This window comes from Micropterus dolomieu, linkage group LG22 (genome assembly GCF_021292245.1).
Source record: "Micropterus dolomieu isolate WLL.071019.BEF.003 ecotype Adirondacks linkage group LG22, ASM2129224v1, whole genome shotgun sequence".
In the NCBI taxonomy this organism is placed as follows: domain Eukaryota; kingdom Metazoa; phylum Chordata; class Actinopteri; order Centrarchiformes; family Centrarchidae; genus Micropterus; species Micropterus dolomieu.
In genome coordinates, this window is record NC_060171.1 from 19,887,873 (window position 1) to 19,905,390 (window position 17,518).

At 40.5% G+C, this 17,518-nt stretch overlaps 2 protein-coding genes across 2 annotated transcripts in view; one reads left to right on the forward strand and one right to left on the reverse strand.

Moving 5' to 3' along the window:
* mapk8ip2 (mitogen-activated protein kinase 8 interacting protein 2) overlaps positions 1-17,518 on the reverse strand; it is a 29,940-nt gene that overhangs the window by 11,468 nt on the left and 954 nt on the right. The window contains exons 2-3 of the mRNA XM_046036785.1: positions 16,995-17,085; positions 5,045-5,150 (exon numbers count right to left, since the gene is read on the reverse strand). Coding sequence (XP_045892741.1) covers positions 5,045-5,150; positions 16,995-17,059 — 171 coding nt within the window. The 5' untranslated portion in view covers positions 17,060-17,085. The remainder of the gene's footprint in view (positions 1-5,044; positions 5,151-16,994; positions 17,086-17,518) is intronic.
* Positions 7,014-9,852, forward strand: LOC123961413 (gastricsin-like). The gene is made up of 9 exons (XM_046036786.1): positions 7,014-7,069; positions 7,249-7,387; positions 7,500-7,617; positions 7,989-8,107; positions 8,459-8,658; positions 8,806-8,922; positions 9,069-9,216; positions 9,482-9,577; positions 9,688-9,852. Exons 1-9 carry the CDS (start codon positions 7,014-7,016, stop codon positions 9,850-9,852), a joined length of 1,158 nt encoding a protein of 385 aa, XP_045892742.1.

Here is a 17,518-nt window from a genome sequence, read left to right on the forward strand (position 1 = left end):
TTGTGGAAACAATTAAATCACTAAACACAAAGTCACCCTGCAAAATGCATGCATAGAGCAGGATACCGGAGTAGTCTTGAGGATGGGCTATTCAGAAAAGAAAGGAGAGAGTGATAGTGTGTGTGTGTGTGTGTGTGTGTGAATACAAAGATAAAAGAAAACCATAGGAGAACAATGAAATGAGAGTGGATCAATCAGACATCTCTCAAGTTACAGCTGGTTTACCGGAAAGCATTGCATTAATAATCTTGTGGTTTAATAGACCACACCTCCTCCAGTGTGTGTGTGTTGCCATGTAGCCTTTATGTTTGCCAGATACAAAGTATATTGATGGAGCAGGGTCCATGAAGTAGCTTTATTGACACACATCTCATACTGTCTGAGACAAGGCAAAATTTATCATATGGCTGTGTGGAATCATATAATTTAATTACACTTTATAATATTGTAATCTAAAAAACAGATTTTTGCCAAAGTATGTTATATTACCCAAATAGTCTGGGAGGTCTCTCACCTTACATTGAACCTTACAGAGCAGAGCAAAAGTGATGTCACAACATCATCTCTCCCTGATGAGCAGAAAATAATTGAGTGAAAAGGTTTGCTCAGGCTAATATCAATAAAAGCTGCTCTACCATAATTTTCATGGGTCAGAACTACAAAAATTTTTTCTGATAATCGCTACCCTACTTCTAATTTCACAATGCAAACATGTGGATTGATTTATCTGGTTTGCAGTTTGAACAGCATAGCAGTTTCTCTGCCTCTCAGTGGAGACCTTTTTATTGGAGGAATCAAAGCTTTCCCTCTCGCCCATACACTGCACAAGATTCTGTTGACGCCTGGTGCATCCACTTTATGCCACAGCAACAGAAATCAACACTCTATTATCCAGAGGGTTCATATGGATATGAACAGTTATTTCTAATTAACATTTCTATTTCTTTCTGTAATTCAGTTGTTAAGATGCATTGAAATTTTTTGAAAAGAGTATATTGGTGAGTGATAAGAAAGCTTTCAATCTATCATTATATGCACTCTCAGTTCACAATCTACTGTCAAGGATCACAATGCAGTTTCCTCACACCGAACCATTGTTATCCATCACTGGGGATATGTGACCAATAACTCCACATCAGTGTGAAAATCCAGATATCCATCAGGGGGGTTGTGAAAATGTCACATCTGCCTGGGAGAATAATCTGCACTGTCAGGAGACATCCTTTAGCGAGGCCACTTGACAGCCATGCTGGCATGCTTAAAGAAAAAGAGAAAACTATAAATAATAGTTGTGTGTCGGTGAGCATCGATGCCCATGGTCTCCAGTTCCCAAGGACATCCCATCCAGCCTCGTGATGGTCCCTCCTTTGTCACCCAGCAGACTTTCACAAGCCTGCTCTCCTGCAGGCATGGAGGAGTTGTGAATGAGTTTAGCCCTTTTACACACACACACACACACACACACACACACACACACACACACACACACACACACACAGAAGCATTGGAGAGCACAACTGCAGTCAGTGGAAATTAAATTTGTTTAAAGTTAATGAAAAATGATCTTCCTAGCATCATACAGAGACACACCCTAATGCACACAAACTGTTCTGGTCTGCAGTCATAAACAGACTTATGTATTTCTCATATGTTCATATGTATACAGTCATTTCTGCTCCTCAACAGCAGCTCAGCAGGGCACCGTCTCCGGATGCTGATCAACTGGCAGAGAGATATCACTGTAACTACAGAGCACTTCCCTCAGTGGTGGGGAGAGAAGAGGCTTCGGGTTGAACTGCAGGGCCCTCTTTGCTTACTGTACTTACCAGCTGACAGAGGAAAGCACTGGACAGTAACTGAGGATGTGATCCTGAAGTGAACACTAACTGTGTGACTTTGCGAATGAAGTAGACACCAGGGACTCGTAAATCCCAGAGAAGAGAAGTGAAGGCTGAGAATTAAGTGGTCTTTTAAGATCTAACAATCAGCGGATCAACAGAAAACAGGAAGTGTGTTGACTGACCATGAATGCCATGCTAACCTATTCCTGCTGTGATGTGTGGGAGTTATCTGTTCCTCTATGTTGCGGCTGATATATTATAGTCAGCTGTTTGCCTAGGTGTTTTATTTTAGAGTGGGTATTTTTCGGCGCATAAACTCCTGGCTAAAGTACATGTTTCCTTGTGCATGGCTGGCTCCATACACCTACAAAGTCATTCGTCTTAGATCAAATTAAAATAATGGGAAAAGGGAGGTGATTCATTATTTACTACATCTACGCTCATTGCTCATTTATTGTACATCTTGATCAAAATTAAGCTATGCCTACATACTTGTCTGTGTCTGTGTGGGTGCCCACATAAAGCCCTTTTACCAAATATAGCTCATAATCTGGATGAATTTTATGCTGGAATGTATGACAGAGTTCGATTAGCCTGCCATTAATGGAGACCACCTAGTGGATGATGGCCTCCATCTATCAGTATATCTCCAAATTTTCACATTTCAAACTCAGCGTAGCGCCACAGCTAAGACACAGACACCATTGCTCACATACTGAATTATGCATGTGCTCATGGTGTTCAATCAGGGCTCTGGAGAGACAAAGATGGATCTTAGAGAGACAGGAAGGAAAGAATCAGGGGGGAGACGAGGCATAAAGCAGCAGGGTGTGTGTTTGTGTGTGAGACAAAAAAGGGAGGGGTTCCCTCTGTTGTGGTCTCTTGGCTTGTTGTGTTGATATTCTGGATTTAAAAAAGTAAAGGTCAAGGGGAAAAAAAATCACACGGTTGAAAACACGTTTTCAAACCTAACCCCCAAGTGACATCATGGATAGTAGGAAAGGACAGCCTGAGCCAGAATGTTGTAGCATTTTGGCATCTGGCCAGCAATTACCCTTTCCTCAGAGATATAAAATCAGACATTGACAACAAACAGTATTTAATGGCCTGCCTTCAGCTCCAGATAGCATAGTAAGCCATTTTAAGGCATCATGTGAGTGTCTGTTTGTTTTCTTTTACATGTATGTGTGTGCTCCTGTCACAAAGGCTGAGTACTGATCTAAAGGGTTATGCAGATTAAGACCTGAACCCCATAACAAATTGGAATTAATCAGAGCTGGGGATTGGGGGCAGAGGATAATCTCACTGTTTAGATTGACTGTTCTTCCTAAACATCAAAGACATGCTGCCCAATATGACCGAATCATGCTGACACAAAAACCAAAAGCCTCTCTCTCTCTGCTCATCATCATCAGCAGTTCCTCCCGTCTGCTGCTGCTGATGAGCTGACTGAGTGTCACCCACCCAACTGATGCAGGCAAAATCAAATACCATGTGAAATACAGTGTGGCTTTCTGTCTCCTTTATTTAAATGTACACACACACTTAGAGGGCAGCTGGGTGTGTGTCCTATCCATCCCATGTCAGCAAGATTACTTCCTCTGGGCAATGATGTAACCTAACAAGGGCCGACAGTATCCCTGCCCTGCGCTTTCTTGTTTGTGAAGTGAGCAGTGAAGGCCTCTGCTGATGTGTTTGATGTGTGTGTGTGTGTGTGTGTGTGTGTGTGTGTGTGTGTGTGCGCGCGTGCGTGTGTGTGTGAACGCATATGGGAGAGAGAGAGGAGAAAGAGGGCACTGATGTGTGGTTTACCACTGTATGACTTCTCTTGCAAACACACAAAAAAACCCCACTCTTTCAAGTCCCTCTTTTGCTGGAGGTCACTTCACATGCTACACTAAAACACCATTGTTACAGAATGGCTTTGCTGGCCATCCGTTATGTGTTTTGCTGGCAGATTAAAGTGGAGGAAGCAAAATATCTAGCACAGATTTATGCAGAGAGCTTAACCCTCAGAACCAACCATTCCTGAGCTAAATCCCCCGTTTCCACTCACATTGCCAGAGAAGAGAATGTGAAGGAAGACAGGCTTTATTAGTGGAGAGGTGGCAGATAACTAGGGAGGAGGGAATCTGAGCTCTGTCTCTGAGCAACACTCTGCATAGCAGGGAGGGAAGACACATGGGAGGGAGGGAAGAAAAGAGGTTGTCTCTGCATAGCAGCAAACTGCACTGGGTCACCCACCCTCTGCTGCAGCTGTGGCGCCATGCCACCAGTATAAAACATTTACATCCCACAGGATGGAGAGAGAGAGAGAGAGAAAGAGAGAGAGAGAGAGAGAGAGAGAGAGGACATGAGATAATAGTTCTCAGAAATTGTGTAATTAAGGTCTAAGCTGGTTGGACATGTGGGATGACTCAATTATTTGCATATACTTACACAGTGGCTTAGTGGAAGTGCTACTTAGAATTTCTATTATAAACCAAGGAGTTTAGTTAATGTATGTTGTATGCTCAGATCCAATATGTGTGATGATGATAATGATCAGAGTACACGGAGAGTCCTTCACTCTGGTTACCAAAGTCAAGCATGTTTCTCATTTTGTCCTTGGTATTATAATATGGATATTGAAGGCTTATGGTCGTTTCTGTAATGACTGCAATGCTGGTAAGCTATGTAGCCTGTAGATAAAAAATCCAGAGCTACAGAGATTCTTACATAAGATATATGCAAAAAAGCAGTTCTAAACAATAAACAGCTTTACAAAAGAGGTCAGTCTCCATATTTCTTTCTTTCTGTTACCTTAAATATCTCACACTGTTCATCTCATTTGCTCTAAAGATTGCTTGAAGTTACATGTTTCTCTCTTCTCATTTTTCTGCCTATATAACCTGTAGGTTGTTATTGAACCATGACAAGCATTTGCCTAAAGCAACTGTAGAGGAGCAACAACAGACAGATAAGATATGGAATTATTACAAATTTTGCCAGAAAAATATTCATCATTTCAAAAAGTTTACAAGTTATACAATACTACAAACAGTGAAACAACTTTCACAGTACACATGTACAACTGCTTTACATGCATGCAGACGGGTTGCAATTCCCACTGTAAGTTTGCCCTTTGAACAAGAAACAAAGCACAAATGATGCAAGGGAAGGTCATTTAAAAGGAACAACAAATCAACAACCGAGGGCCCCACCTTCTCATATGGATCAGAGTCATAGTTGAGTCCAATCCCACAGTCATCTGTGATTTCAGAAAGATCTTCATCATCAAACTCCTCCAGGCTGATGTCGTGGGCTGGCCTGGAAAGACATGAGAGACAGTACATTTACAACATGCAAAAAAAAACACTCATATCAGCAGTATGCCTCTTTCATTCGCAACATTCAAGAGGGTAATTTCTCACTGATTAATGCCCACACATTGAGCCCTGTTCTAGGGGAGACCTGCTGTAACTCATGGCCTGTCATTGTCTATCTGGGTCTCAGACTCATATACCGGACGCAGGCAGCCACAAAAACACCCACGTCCTATTCTCTTATAACAATCCACACTAACAAGATGCGGCACATTTCAGTGGTGCAGATTAACAACACATAAAGAGCTGAAATGAAATTTCAAATGAATTGTATTGTATACACAGTATGTATGAGCTATGAATGTTATAGAGTTGGAAGTGAATTATTGGCAGTTGCATCACACACCAGAGTTTCTGAACTTCTATTTACAGCTGCAGCACACCACAGCAGGGACGTGTATATGTTTTCCTGATTAGGCTCTATCTCATCTTTGCTCCATTAGTTTCAGCAGGCTGTCTGTTCCATGGCAGATCACTTGCAATGTGTTGAAGGAATTGCTGCATTGCAGCTTTCCGACTAAGAAAAGGACACACCACATATAACGTGCCGTATGGATGCAAGCTTACATCACACAGTCATATGGGGTCCTGTCTACACAATGTCATTAGTCCCATGGAGCAAATGAGGACATGCTGATGCATCTAAAAGTAAAACAAAGGGGGGCATGAAAAGGTCACTGTAATCAGAGTGTCCCCATGCTTCTGGTCTGCTTTAATGTACAACAAGGTGCTACAGAAAACACTTGTAAAATAGAGACCAATAAAGTTACTGAGGTTGTTGAGAATGCAATCAAACGTATACGAAGTGAATGTTGCATGTTACAGTAAGCCCTTACTCCATTATCCCACTGTAGTTCAGTGAAAGCACAAAGTATATATAAAAAACTATTAATATTTTAACTGCAAATCCTTAAGCTATAAATGTGTATATAATTGTATTTTTTTTTAAAACAAGGACTCCAAACATCCAATCTTGATTTTATCAGAATAAAAAAGTTATCAAATTTGAACAATTTTAAAAGTTATGATAAGCTAAACAGCACGTGAGGTTTAGATAAAATTATGCAGTCAAGGTGCTACTGATACTGAAGCCTAGATATAACACATTAATTTTCCATTTGCGGAAAATTACAGTTGCAAGACTATTAAGCTTGACCTTGCTGTTGACGTGTATATCTAAAATTGTACTAAAGCTGCATCTTGAGGATTTGCCGCATGCAGATAATTTCAGGGAAAACACCAGAAAGCTCTTGTAATAAAAAAAACGTATTAATAATCCAGACTCAAAGTCACTCGGCATCACTTTCTTAAAAGACAACACTAATCAATCATCATTAAATTGATTTGATTGATTAGTAGATTTTCATGTAGAACTAACTAAATGTACCTATGATGCCTTTATGATCATGGTACATACATACATATCAGTTATATGAGTACTTTACTTAAAGTGTCAAATTTAAAAACCCACATGAGTTAGTCAATGTCACCACTAGATTTATCAATCAGATAAACCCAATTCAATAACGTCTCACTATATCATTGTTGCATAATATGTTTAATTAAGAGATTTTGGACTGTGCTTGATTGTGGACTGTAGCTATCACAGGAGGTGGCGTTTATTGATTTAATGTTAGATGTGCAAGTTAAGTATGTAGCTATAGACAGGGTCACCCTGTCTGAAACGATAGGACTGAATTTGTGATAACGGTCTAGCTGATATGAGCCAAAACATGTGTATATAAAGCCTGTTCAGGTCCAAGCCGAGTTGTATCCATCCAGGAGTGCTGTGTGTACAGGCAGGATCATGAAGTGTCTGGTTGCTGTTTTGGTCTGTGTGGTGCTCGCAGAGGGAATCGTCAAGTAAGGAAGCTATCTCTGTATTTCTCAATTCTGTGCCTGTTTTGTGATAAAACATTGATTTTTTTTATAATCTTAGAGCAAAATTGTAATTTTGACTTTAAGGTCTACTGCCAAAGTGACTAATAATGAAAGCCATGGGAAGTCAAAATTCTTTGTGTTTTTGCTCTGTCCTTCGTCAGGATCCCTCTGCGCAAGCACAAGTCTATGCGTGAGGCCCTGAGAGATAAAGGGATCGAGCTGCCTTACCAGGATCCAGCTCTGAAGTACCAGAACTATGAGTTTGCCACTGCAAACATGTACATCAACAACTATGCTGATGTAAGAAATCCTATGTAAATGCCAACACTTTGATGAAAGCAGTAACTGATGGGTTTGTTCTTTCTTTTATTCTATTCCTCTCTTTCTTTACCTCCAACCAATTGTTGCCCAGACCACCTACTATGGACCCATCACCATCGGAACACCCCCCCAGTCCTTCCAGGTGCTGTTTGACACCGGCTCTGCCAACCTGTGGGTGGACTCAGTGTACTGTAACACTCAGGCCTGCAGTAAGTACAAACCAACAGGCTTTACACAACAAAATCCTTCATCTGTCTCTCTCTTCAGAGCATATTTGCACGTAAAGAACTTCTCCAGATGACTTAAAGCTGATATAGGCCAGCATGCAGAGCTAGCAGTTTGCCATCTTGTTTCCAAGAGATTACTTACTGTATGCATGGGACTTAGACGTCTTGTGCAATTACAGGCATGCCCCTAAGCATTTTCTGTCTTTGGAAACTTCTGCTACTGTGTTAGTTAAAATTCAGCTCAGGATTTCTATAATCAAGTGAATCATCAGTATATCAAAAGGCTCTGCAAGGCATAAGGATATGTTTATGGAAATGGCTCCAGAGATAATCCCAATCTATGCCATTTATAGATACACACACAAAGTTCAACCCCCAGCAATCCTCCACCTACTCTGCCCTGGGAACATCCTTCTACCTGCCCTACGGCGCTGGAAGCCTTGATGGAGTCTTTGGCTATGACACTGTCAATGTGAGTCAAACCCACCAAACAAACCAGTACATCGGTCAAATAAAAAACTAGTATTTCCACCTTTGTCATTCACTTTCAGCAGACTAGACTCAACTGATTCATAGTTACTGAATTGCTCACTCATGCTGGAAAGTGTCAGTATATAGAGATCAATGTAGCAGTTTCTATTTTATGTGTGTATTAAGTGTTGAATTAGTGAAAAGACAGACACACATTTTACAGACACAAGAAAACATACGCCATTCATTTAATCACTTGGCTGTCCACCATCACACCTGTCCTCACTGGGCTTGAATAAACAGGCTAAGGTTTGCATCCTACTCATCATTTTGGTTGATTTTGGACCCATAGGTTGGCGGCATTGTGATCCCCAACCAGGAGATTGGTCTGAGCACAAACGAGCCTGGTCAGAACTTTGTGGTGGCCCAGTTTGATGGCATCCTCGGCCTGTCTTACCCATCCATCTCAGCTGGAGGAGAGACTCCTGTCATGGACAACATGATGTCTCAAAACCTGCTTAATGCTAACATATTTGCTTTCTACCTTTCCAGGTACAACTGACACGAGACTTGTATGAACTAGTATCACATATAGGACATACTGTCTCAGCTATTACCATATATCCACACTAGTGGCACTAAACAAATTATCTAACATGGAGAGCTGGCAGCTAAGTTTTGGTCTATTGTCTGGTTTAGGGACGAACAGCAGGGAAGTGTGCTTTCTTTTGGAGATGTGGACAACAGCCTGTACCAGGGCCAGATCTATTGGACCCCTGTCACCTCTGAGACCTACTGGCAGATTGGCGTTCAAGGGTCTGTCTTCTTCAACATTTCACCAATATGAAATTTCAAATGATCTTCTGATTACTATTTAGTATTACAGCCTAGATGAGTGATTATTTTGTGTCCTAATATGACTGCAAGAAAAAATAACTTTTGGCATGTGTGGTGGCTTGCAGATTCCAGATTAATGGTCAAGAGACTGGCTGGTGCTCTCAGGGCTGTCAGTCTATTGTGGACACTGGAACCTCCATGCTGACCGCCCCACAGCAGCTTATGGGTAGCATCATGCAGGCAATTGGTGCCCAACAGAACCAGAATGGAATGGTAAGATAAATGGAAAGACAGGCAGACAGCCAAGACACTCATACACAGAGAACTGAAGCAGTAGGAAAGTGAACCACCATCATCCAACTCTGTCCGTAGGCTGCATATAATAAAAGTAATTATGAGCAGTGGAGGTCAAAGTCAGAAAACATACGTGCACATCAAAAGCAGAGAAGCAGAAATATATTGAAACAATGTACAAACTGGACAAGTTTGTTTCGAGCGTCTCTCTCAAACATTATCTCTTTGTTGTCTTGATCTCCAGTATATGGTGGACTGCAGCCAGGTCAACAACTTGCCAACCCTCAGCTTTGTTATCAGCGGCGTTACCTTCCCTCTGCCTCCTTCTGCTTACATCATTGTGGTAAGTTGCTACGTGCGTGCATAGCTCAAGCATGTATTTGCGCACGTTTTTATTTTACTTTATGTGCAATTATGTGAACATTTCCAATCCCCCGTCTCCACTTCCAGAGCAACCAGAATGGATACCAGTACTGCTCAGTGGGCATCACCCCCACCTACCTGCCCTCTCAAAATGGCCAGCCCCTGTGGATCTTTGGAGACGTGTTCCTCAGAGAGTACTACTCCGTCTACGACCGCACCAACAACCAAGTTGGCTTTGCTACAGCTGCCTAAGTGTCATCAGTGTCATCTCAAACATCTGGCATTATTGTAAATGATCGGTTTGGACAATATTGGAATTTGAATTAACATATTTGTAACTGTAAATTACAGTACATAATATTGTTATACTGGTCTGTTACATCTTCAAATTTGCATATACAGATCTAGCTGGATTTGTATGTTCAAACCAAAATCAAATATGTCTATGAAATTGTATCATTCTCAAGCGGAATAAAGGTGAAAATGCAAGCGTTTTGACATGTCATCTTTCTAAATGAGCACTCTATCGTAAAACCACAGGACCTGGGCTGGGAGACATAAAAGGGGTTTTCCCCCCTTTACAATTAACCTCAGGTTTGTGTGTGTCTCTGAGTGTGTCTAATTAATTCCCACTAGTGGGCATTTTAAATGTCCTACAACCCTGGGACACATAATGACATATAATTAAAACTCTGCTCAAACATCAAGAGAATCCAGCTAATGCAAATCCGCATGCTCTGTGCTTCTAAGCACTTGTTTTCACTCCACATCTGGTCAAATGCTGTGCAGATACACTGTGTGTGCAAACCCAGTTGGCAAAATGTGGCAACAGAGTTTGTTTTCATCTCAGTGAAGTTGCCTTCACCCACTATTGCCCTTGCAACATGACTACTGGTGCCAGAGATTGAGAAGCAACTAGATTTTGATTCACATTTATCACAATATGAAAATAGTGTAAATTTGAGTGTGGTCTGCCAGTTTGTGACTAGACCATCAGGACCATTCCACATGAATGCAAGCACAGACAGATGAGCGACAAAAACTGATTTCCTATCTGTCAAACAGGTGATTTAACCAAACCTGCAGAAATAAAGTCACTAATGAGCTCCTCACCCATCCAAGTATTCAGGGAAGCTTGTAAGTGTGTCTTGTTTGTCAGTGTAGGTGTGTGTGTGAGATTCACAATGGAAAAACACCACATCAGAGCAGCTGCATCCAAGGCGTCTGTAACCACCACACTAGAAGTCCCATGGTTTGTTTCTGGAAGAAAGTTTGGAGAGCGATGGAGAAACAGAGGAATACAGGAGACTGGGACGTAATCAGAGGAGTTGAAATGTTGAATTTAAAAGGTACACTGGGGAAATAAATGTCTTTATTTGCTTCATGGCACAAAGCAAATTTTCATGGTGACAAGAACACGCTGTCAACTGATTTCATAACTGCAGAAAGAAAAGCCTAAAGTATATGTGTATGTGGCTTATTCAGAGATATGGGAAGGTTGTTTCTAGAAAGAATATGTTTCAGATGACTTCTATCTTCCATTACATTAGGTTAGAGGTAGAAATCTAGAAAGACATCATAAAACCTTGATAAATAAACCTAAACTATCTGCATGGCAACATTTCACTAAAGGATAAAAAAAATTCTTTTGTAATTTTGATGAAGTGTGCTTTATTTGTGTCTGAAATCTTTCTTTTTTCTTTTTTCTAATTTCTTATGCCTTCTCTGGTCTCCTCAATTGCTCCCTACTTTGCTGTGCTTCCAGACTCCATTTTGTTTGTGCTCATCTGCTTAGTGTTGGAGTTCTCCTGTGGCTCTGCAATGCACGCCACTAAGGAGTGTTCCCCTATTTCCCCTAAACTGCAAAACCTAAGCAATGTGTGTCAGTGAAAAGCAGCAGAAAGAAAAAAATGCCCGTACCAAAGGTCCCTGTCCTCTCTTTGACGAATGAAAACAGAGTGATTCCCTTATATGCATGCATACACTTTTTCATCTCATCTTGAGGATCGATAAACCTATCAGTTCACTTTTCTCCTCCTTTGATTTTTTTCTCTTAGATGTTCTGTGTCCCTCTCTGAAAGATTCTGTATTATTTTGTATATTTCAGAATTGAGGTCACATATTGAGATCCATGTTCCTGCTAAGTGTTTAGACAGCATCCAAGTGAGCGTGCAGTCCCTGTCACACCATGTTGCGTACTGCTCGCTCCTTATCCAACACCGCACTGTGACGTCCCTTGCACTCAGTCCACCTCTGTTTGTGATCATTCTTAATAATTAGTAGGGATGTGTTGTTGTGTGCTGGTTGTTTTTACATTACTTATAGGATTAGAATTTGGCAAAGAATCATTACTATACCACTCTCCATAATTCTGCAGAAAAAGGCCTGCTTCAAGTCAGTCTCTTCCTATTGTGATTGTGACACTCAAAACAAAAAGAGAATCCTACCACGAGAAAACAAGTCAGCACAAAATTACCATTCACTATGTTGCTGCAATGGCACACCCAGATTCCCTGCCACTGCTAAGGTTTTGCTCCCATCTGTGTATCTTCAGGTTTCGCTACTTTTTTTTCCTTTCTCACTGCTGTCCTTCTCAGGCTCAAACAATTTCTCCAGCCCACATTTGTTCTAACAGTTACTCTCTGTCATCTTTGACACTGTCATGTCCAGACCAGAAATTGTCAAACCAGCACACCGGCATCTTTGTTTGTATAATACTGCATATACACTGACTTAGAGCTGCAACAATTAATTGATTATTCAATTAAATATCAACTATTAAATTAATTCCACCTTCCTAAATGTGAATATTTTCTGGTTTCTTTGACAGTAATCTGAATATCTTTGAGTTGTGGACAAAACACGACATTTCAACATTTTTCACCATTTTCTGACATTTTATAGACCAAGCAACTAAGAGTATCTACACACTTTCTATTTTTCACAATTAATTAATCACTTTAGTCGTTTGTCAAGCAATGAAGCCCAACATTTGTTTCAGTTTCTGAAATGGGAGAATTTGTCTATTTTTCTTGTCATACATTCTAGTAAATTGATTCTGTTTGGGTTTTGGACAAAACAAGATATTTGAAGATCCATCTATGGACACTGTGGATAGTCATTAACATTTATTCATTTAGCTGCCGCTTTTATCCAAAGTGACTTATAATTGCTATGTATGTCAGAGGTCGCACGCCTCTGGAGGAACTAGGGGTTAAGTGTCTTGTTCAGGGACACATTGGTAGACACACCAAAAGCATGTGGCTTATCCACTGCACCAGCACATCCACTAACAATGAACCAATAATGAAAATAGAAGGTAGTTGCACCCCTAACGCAGATAAGATATTTTTTAAATAAAGGGAGACCAATCACACTGGTGACCTGTCCAGGGTGTACCCCGCCTTTCGCCCGATGTCAGCTGGGATTGGCTCCAGCCCCCCGCGACCCTGTACACAGGATAAGCGGTTGACGATGGATGGATGGATGGATGGGAGTCCAATCACAACAGTAAATGCCTACAAAGTTGTATATATATATAAAAAGCAGAATAGCAAAGACATGAGAAATGAGACAAAAATAAGAACTTGAGAAGAAATGAACAAGACACTCTAATAATAAAATCAAAATAAATACAGACACAATGGGGCTGTAATCATGCTGCCTTTTAACCACCAGCACCTGCTTCACACTGACATCATCAACTTTTAAAGCTAAGGACATTTGATGTGGTTGCTACTGACTCATTAACAAGATCAGTTTCCCAGGCTTTTCACTCACCGTCAGTCTCCAGTGATGGAGACACACACACACATACACACGCGCAGACACACTCACACGTGCGCACATATGAGTCATGCATTTAACCTAATGAAGCTTTTTCTGTTGTCTGTGTCAGATCCAAAACCAAAGATTACGCCATTTTTTAACCATAGGCGGTCAGGGCAGATGATTTCATGTTGATTTGGCAAGATATGGATTAATGAAGTCATCAGATACAAAGCGTATGCTGCTGATAGATGGGAAACATTTACTGGCGTCATACTGATGGAAAACCATATCTCATGGACTGCTTAATATGACTCATTTAATTATTGTTAAATGGAAAAACAAACCTAGAACAACAGCAGTTGCAAAGATTGACATGCGGAACATGGCAAGTGTTGGTTGTACACAGTGTAAGAGAGAGAGAGAGAGACAGAGAGAGAGAGGGGGAGAAATGAAATACAAAAAAACAAAACGAGAGATAGAAAGACAGCAGGGGGGAGGCAGAGATGAATCTGTATTTGATTTAAGCCTCTTACCCCATGGTAACCATACCCACCACCACTCACTGCCCTCCCTCTGCCTACTTAAACAGCCTTCAAAGAGTCAGAAGGCATAAGTGGAACATCGACTGCCAAAACATATGAGATTTGAGAGGGATGGAGGGGGAAAATCAGAAGCATGCTTACTGGAAATGTTGTAGTAGTCTAGATTTAAAATATTGATATACTACTGTGGAACACAGCTGGGGTTTGACGGAAGTATATCAAGTCCGAGTATGGTATCAAATGATCTTATTAAATCTTACAAAGAAAATAAAAGATTATTTCATTATTGATTCATCCGTAGTCATCAGAAAAAAGTGAAAAATGTCATCACAGTTTTCCAGAGCCCAAAGGCAACGTCTTCAATTGTCTTGCTTTGTCTGATCAATGGTTCAGAATCTAAATTGATTCAATTTATTGTCATAGAAGACAATGAAAAACAGAAAATACTCACATTTGGCAAATTGGAACCACTGAATTTTTGCAATTTTTGCTTAAGCGGTTAATCAATTATCTAAATAGATCACTTTTGTTTCAACTAATTGATTAATTTGCTAATCATTTCAGCTCTAGTAGCTTTCATCAGTTTTAAGAGATAAGGTTTATAAAAAAATGAATCATAATAACAAAAATATGAATCCCTTAATATTTAAAACTAAAACTGATGGATAAAACATATCTCACATTTTACACATACTGTAAATGTTATTTACTGTGGCTATGTGAATGTTTTGTACATTAAAAAAACAAGAAATAAACTGAAAAATAGATTTAAAAAAATGATTTCTTTATCTGAATTAAACACGTTTTACCATCTTAGAACCAGATCCAAAATGGAACCCGCTGGCTGAACACAACCCTCCCACAAACAAACAATGACCTGCCACCAGGCTGCATTAAGACTGCTGCCTCAGCAAATCTACAAAAGACTGAACAAACAATCTTTTCAAAAAATGTAATGAATGAATTCTAAGGTATGGGTTCTCAGTACACTATGAGTTCTAGGCCTACGTTTTGATATGTCAGCATTTTTGTTTTAGGCTTCAACAAAACACAGCAGGGGTTATTTTTTCTGAAAAACAATGGCGTACCTGAAAGGAGTTCATTTCTATATAAATATTTCTGTAAGATGAAGCCTTGATGGAAACATTAAGTAAAAATTAAATGTTGGCTTCATTGAAAAGCACACAATATTTTCACTGTACAGACTGATATTTTCAGTGGAGGCAGTGCTCCCTTAGTGCAGGGGAAATTAAAGTCTTTCATAAATCTCTGGTGCTCGGAGAGAAAGGCAGGCTCTCTTACAGATTATGTTGCCCATTGGAGTTAGGGTTATGTAAGGCAGATTACTGTACCACACCATCACACCACCGGTGGTTTCATCCATGAATCAGTCAGACACAAAAACATGGAGATAGTACAAATGTATACGCACTTTTATAAAAAAAAAACAATCTACAGAAACATGCATCTCATCTCCAGCTGATCCAAACAGTAGGCCTAATGGTTCATCAAAGTAATTTATTGGTATTTCATGGTCTGAAATCAATGATCCATAGCCGATCCAAAACAAACACAAAACTAGATTAAAGTGATGCAAGCAGCAGCTCCTCACGTCATCAGTTTTCTGTAACATTTTTGAGTACTGAGAAGTAAAGTGAAAAGATTATTAGATTTGGAGTTGACCCACTGTATAGGCAGGTGAAAAGTGCATAAAGAAAATACTTTTTATATATATAAAGAGTTTGATATGATAAAATTAGCTTGCTCCAGCTGTTTGCCAAAGCTGTAAATATAAAATATTGATGTAATAGCCGAAGGTTGGCTCTGTGCTTTGAACTAAGGTCATTGGTAGTCATGCAAAAAATCAGGTCTATCGATCTGACATGATCCAGCCATGAGATGAAGCTACAGTATGCAGCTAAATCACACATATCTGCATGTTGTGGAAATGGACTGGACATAATATAAAAATGTTATTATTTTTGAATTTTCTTCTTTCTGACACTGTTGGGGTGAGTTAAAATCAGTATATACTAGCAAAACAATACAGTATGGTAAAACAAATACAACAAATTGTTGTTAGGTAGCCTATAGGATTAATTCTCCTGTATTAGGTAACAGAGAGAAAGGCTTTACAGCAGCAGTTGGCATGAGATCATCACATATGGGAATCACATACACCTAGAAAGGCAATGGAATCTATGATATCTCTACAACATATTCCTATGTGTCTCCAGGCAAGAGCACATCACAATATTGCAGGAGCTTCCACACATTTTCATCCAAATCACACCAAAGTGTTACAATCTTCCACATTTTAGCCCTATGTCACACCCATGAAACCAGTAAACTAAAGAAACCCCATGTTATGCCTTTTAACCTAAAACAGACAACCTTGAAAAGAAAACTACTGTAGCTGTTTTTCTGATATTGATCTCGGGCAATAGAATCCCACTCACAATTGTGTTTATAGGCAAGGAAAAAACGCAAGCAGATTGCTCATATTGTGAGTGGCAGAGGTCACATTAGAGGCGTTTGAACCAACAATAAAAAGCATCAGCTAAACATCAGTAGGATTTCCGTACATCATTGTTCAGCAACATGCCCTTGCCTGGGTTGGACTCAACAGGGCGTGGGCCTCACACAGAGAATGCGCAAGGCGGGTGCCTGTCGCGACAGCTACAGATCAATCATTTGCCACCTATTTTATCATTTACCGTTCTTCACACTTTTCGTAGCATAATAAAAGTTGTCTTTAAAAAAACGTATCAGCTCCAAAACACAACAAACCGACCCTGTTCAGCTGCAACACTGCGCAGGGAGGCAGTAGCAGGCCTGTGAGATTATTTAATTTTTTATATATATATATATATATATATATATATATATATATATATATATATATATATATATATATATATATATATATATATATATACCCTGGTAGGGAATGCGCGTTTCATTGCAGTCATCAAAACATAACGGACAAATATGTTAATCCCTAGTGTAATTTCCTCCTCCTCAGAAACCGTGCGCATCGTCTCCCATCCCTTCACTATGGCTCTACATGTAAGCTCTTACCTGCAGCCAGGGGGAGAAAGGGAATGGAAAGTGGATAGGGAAAACATCTCAGCCCTGTCCGCCATCTTCTTCCACAAATGACTCAGAGCAACTGCAGAAAATCAGGCAGGGAGCGCAGTCCATTCACAATCACAGGGCAGAGGACAGACGCAGCCCTGGACAGAGGTTTCTCTCTCCCTCAGCGGCCCCACAGATGCCCCCTGGCCGCAAGCCTTCGATCAGACGAGCCTGCTCAGCACCATGAAATCTGCAGTCAACCATCCACAGGCTAGGAGGGGGTGTCAAGGCAGAAATGATCGTCAGAGACAGCGCACAACGCCGCGGAAATTGAAATACAATCCTGTTTTCCCTCCGATACGTCCAAGCGAAGCATAAGCGCGCAGTATGCGACCGCAGTTCGTGTTTTTTACTCGCTAAATGTCTGCTGCTGTGATGCTGCCTGTGACACACAGCGGATACGGGCCAGCAGTGCGGAGACAGGCAGAGACAGGGGGGGGGGGGGGGGGGGGGGGGGGGGGGGGGGG

Bases quoted from the DNA above. Each gene is read 5' to 3' on its own strand.
- LOC123961413 (XM_046036786.1), top strand. From the start codon at position 7,014: ATGAAGTGTCTGGTTGCTGTTTTGGTCTGTGTGGTGCTCGCAGAGGGA. The intron at 8,108-8,458 runs GTGAGTCAAACC...TTGGACCCATAG, and splicing joins TTGGCTATGACACTGTCAAT to GTTGGCGGCATTGTGATCCC. The intron at 8,659-8,805 runs GTACAACTGACA...TGTCTGGTTTAG, and splicing joins TTTGCTTTCTACCTTTCCAG to GGACGAACAGCAGGGAAGTG.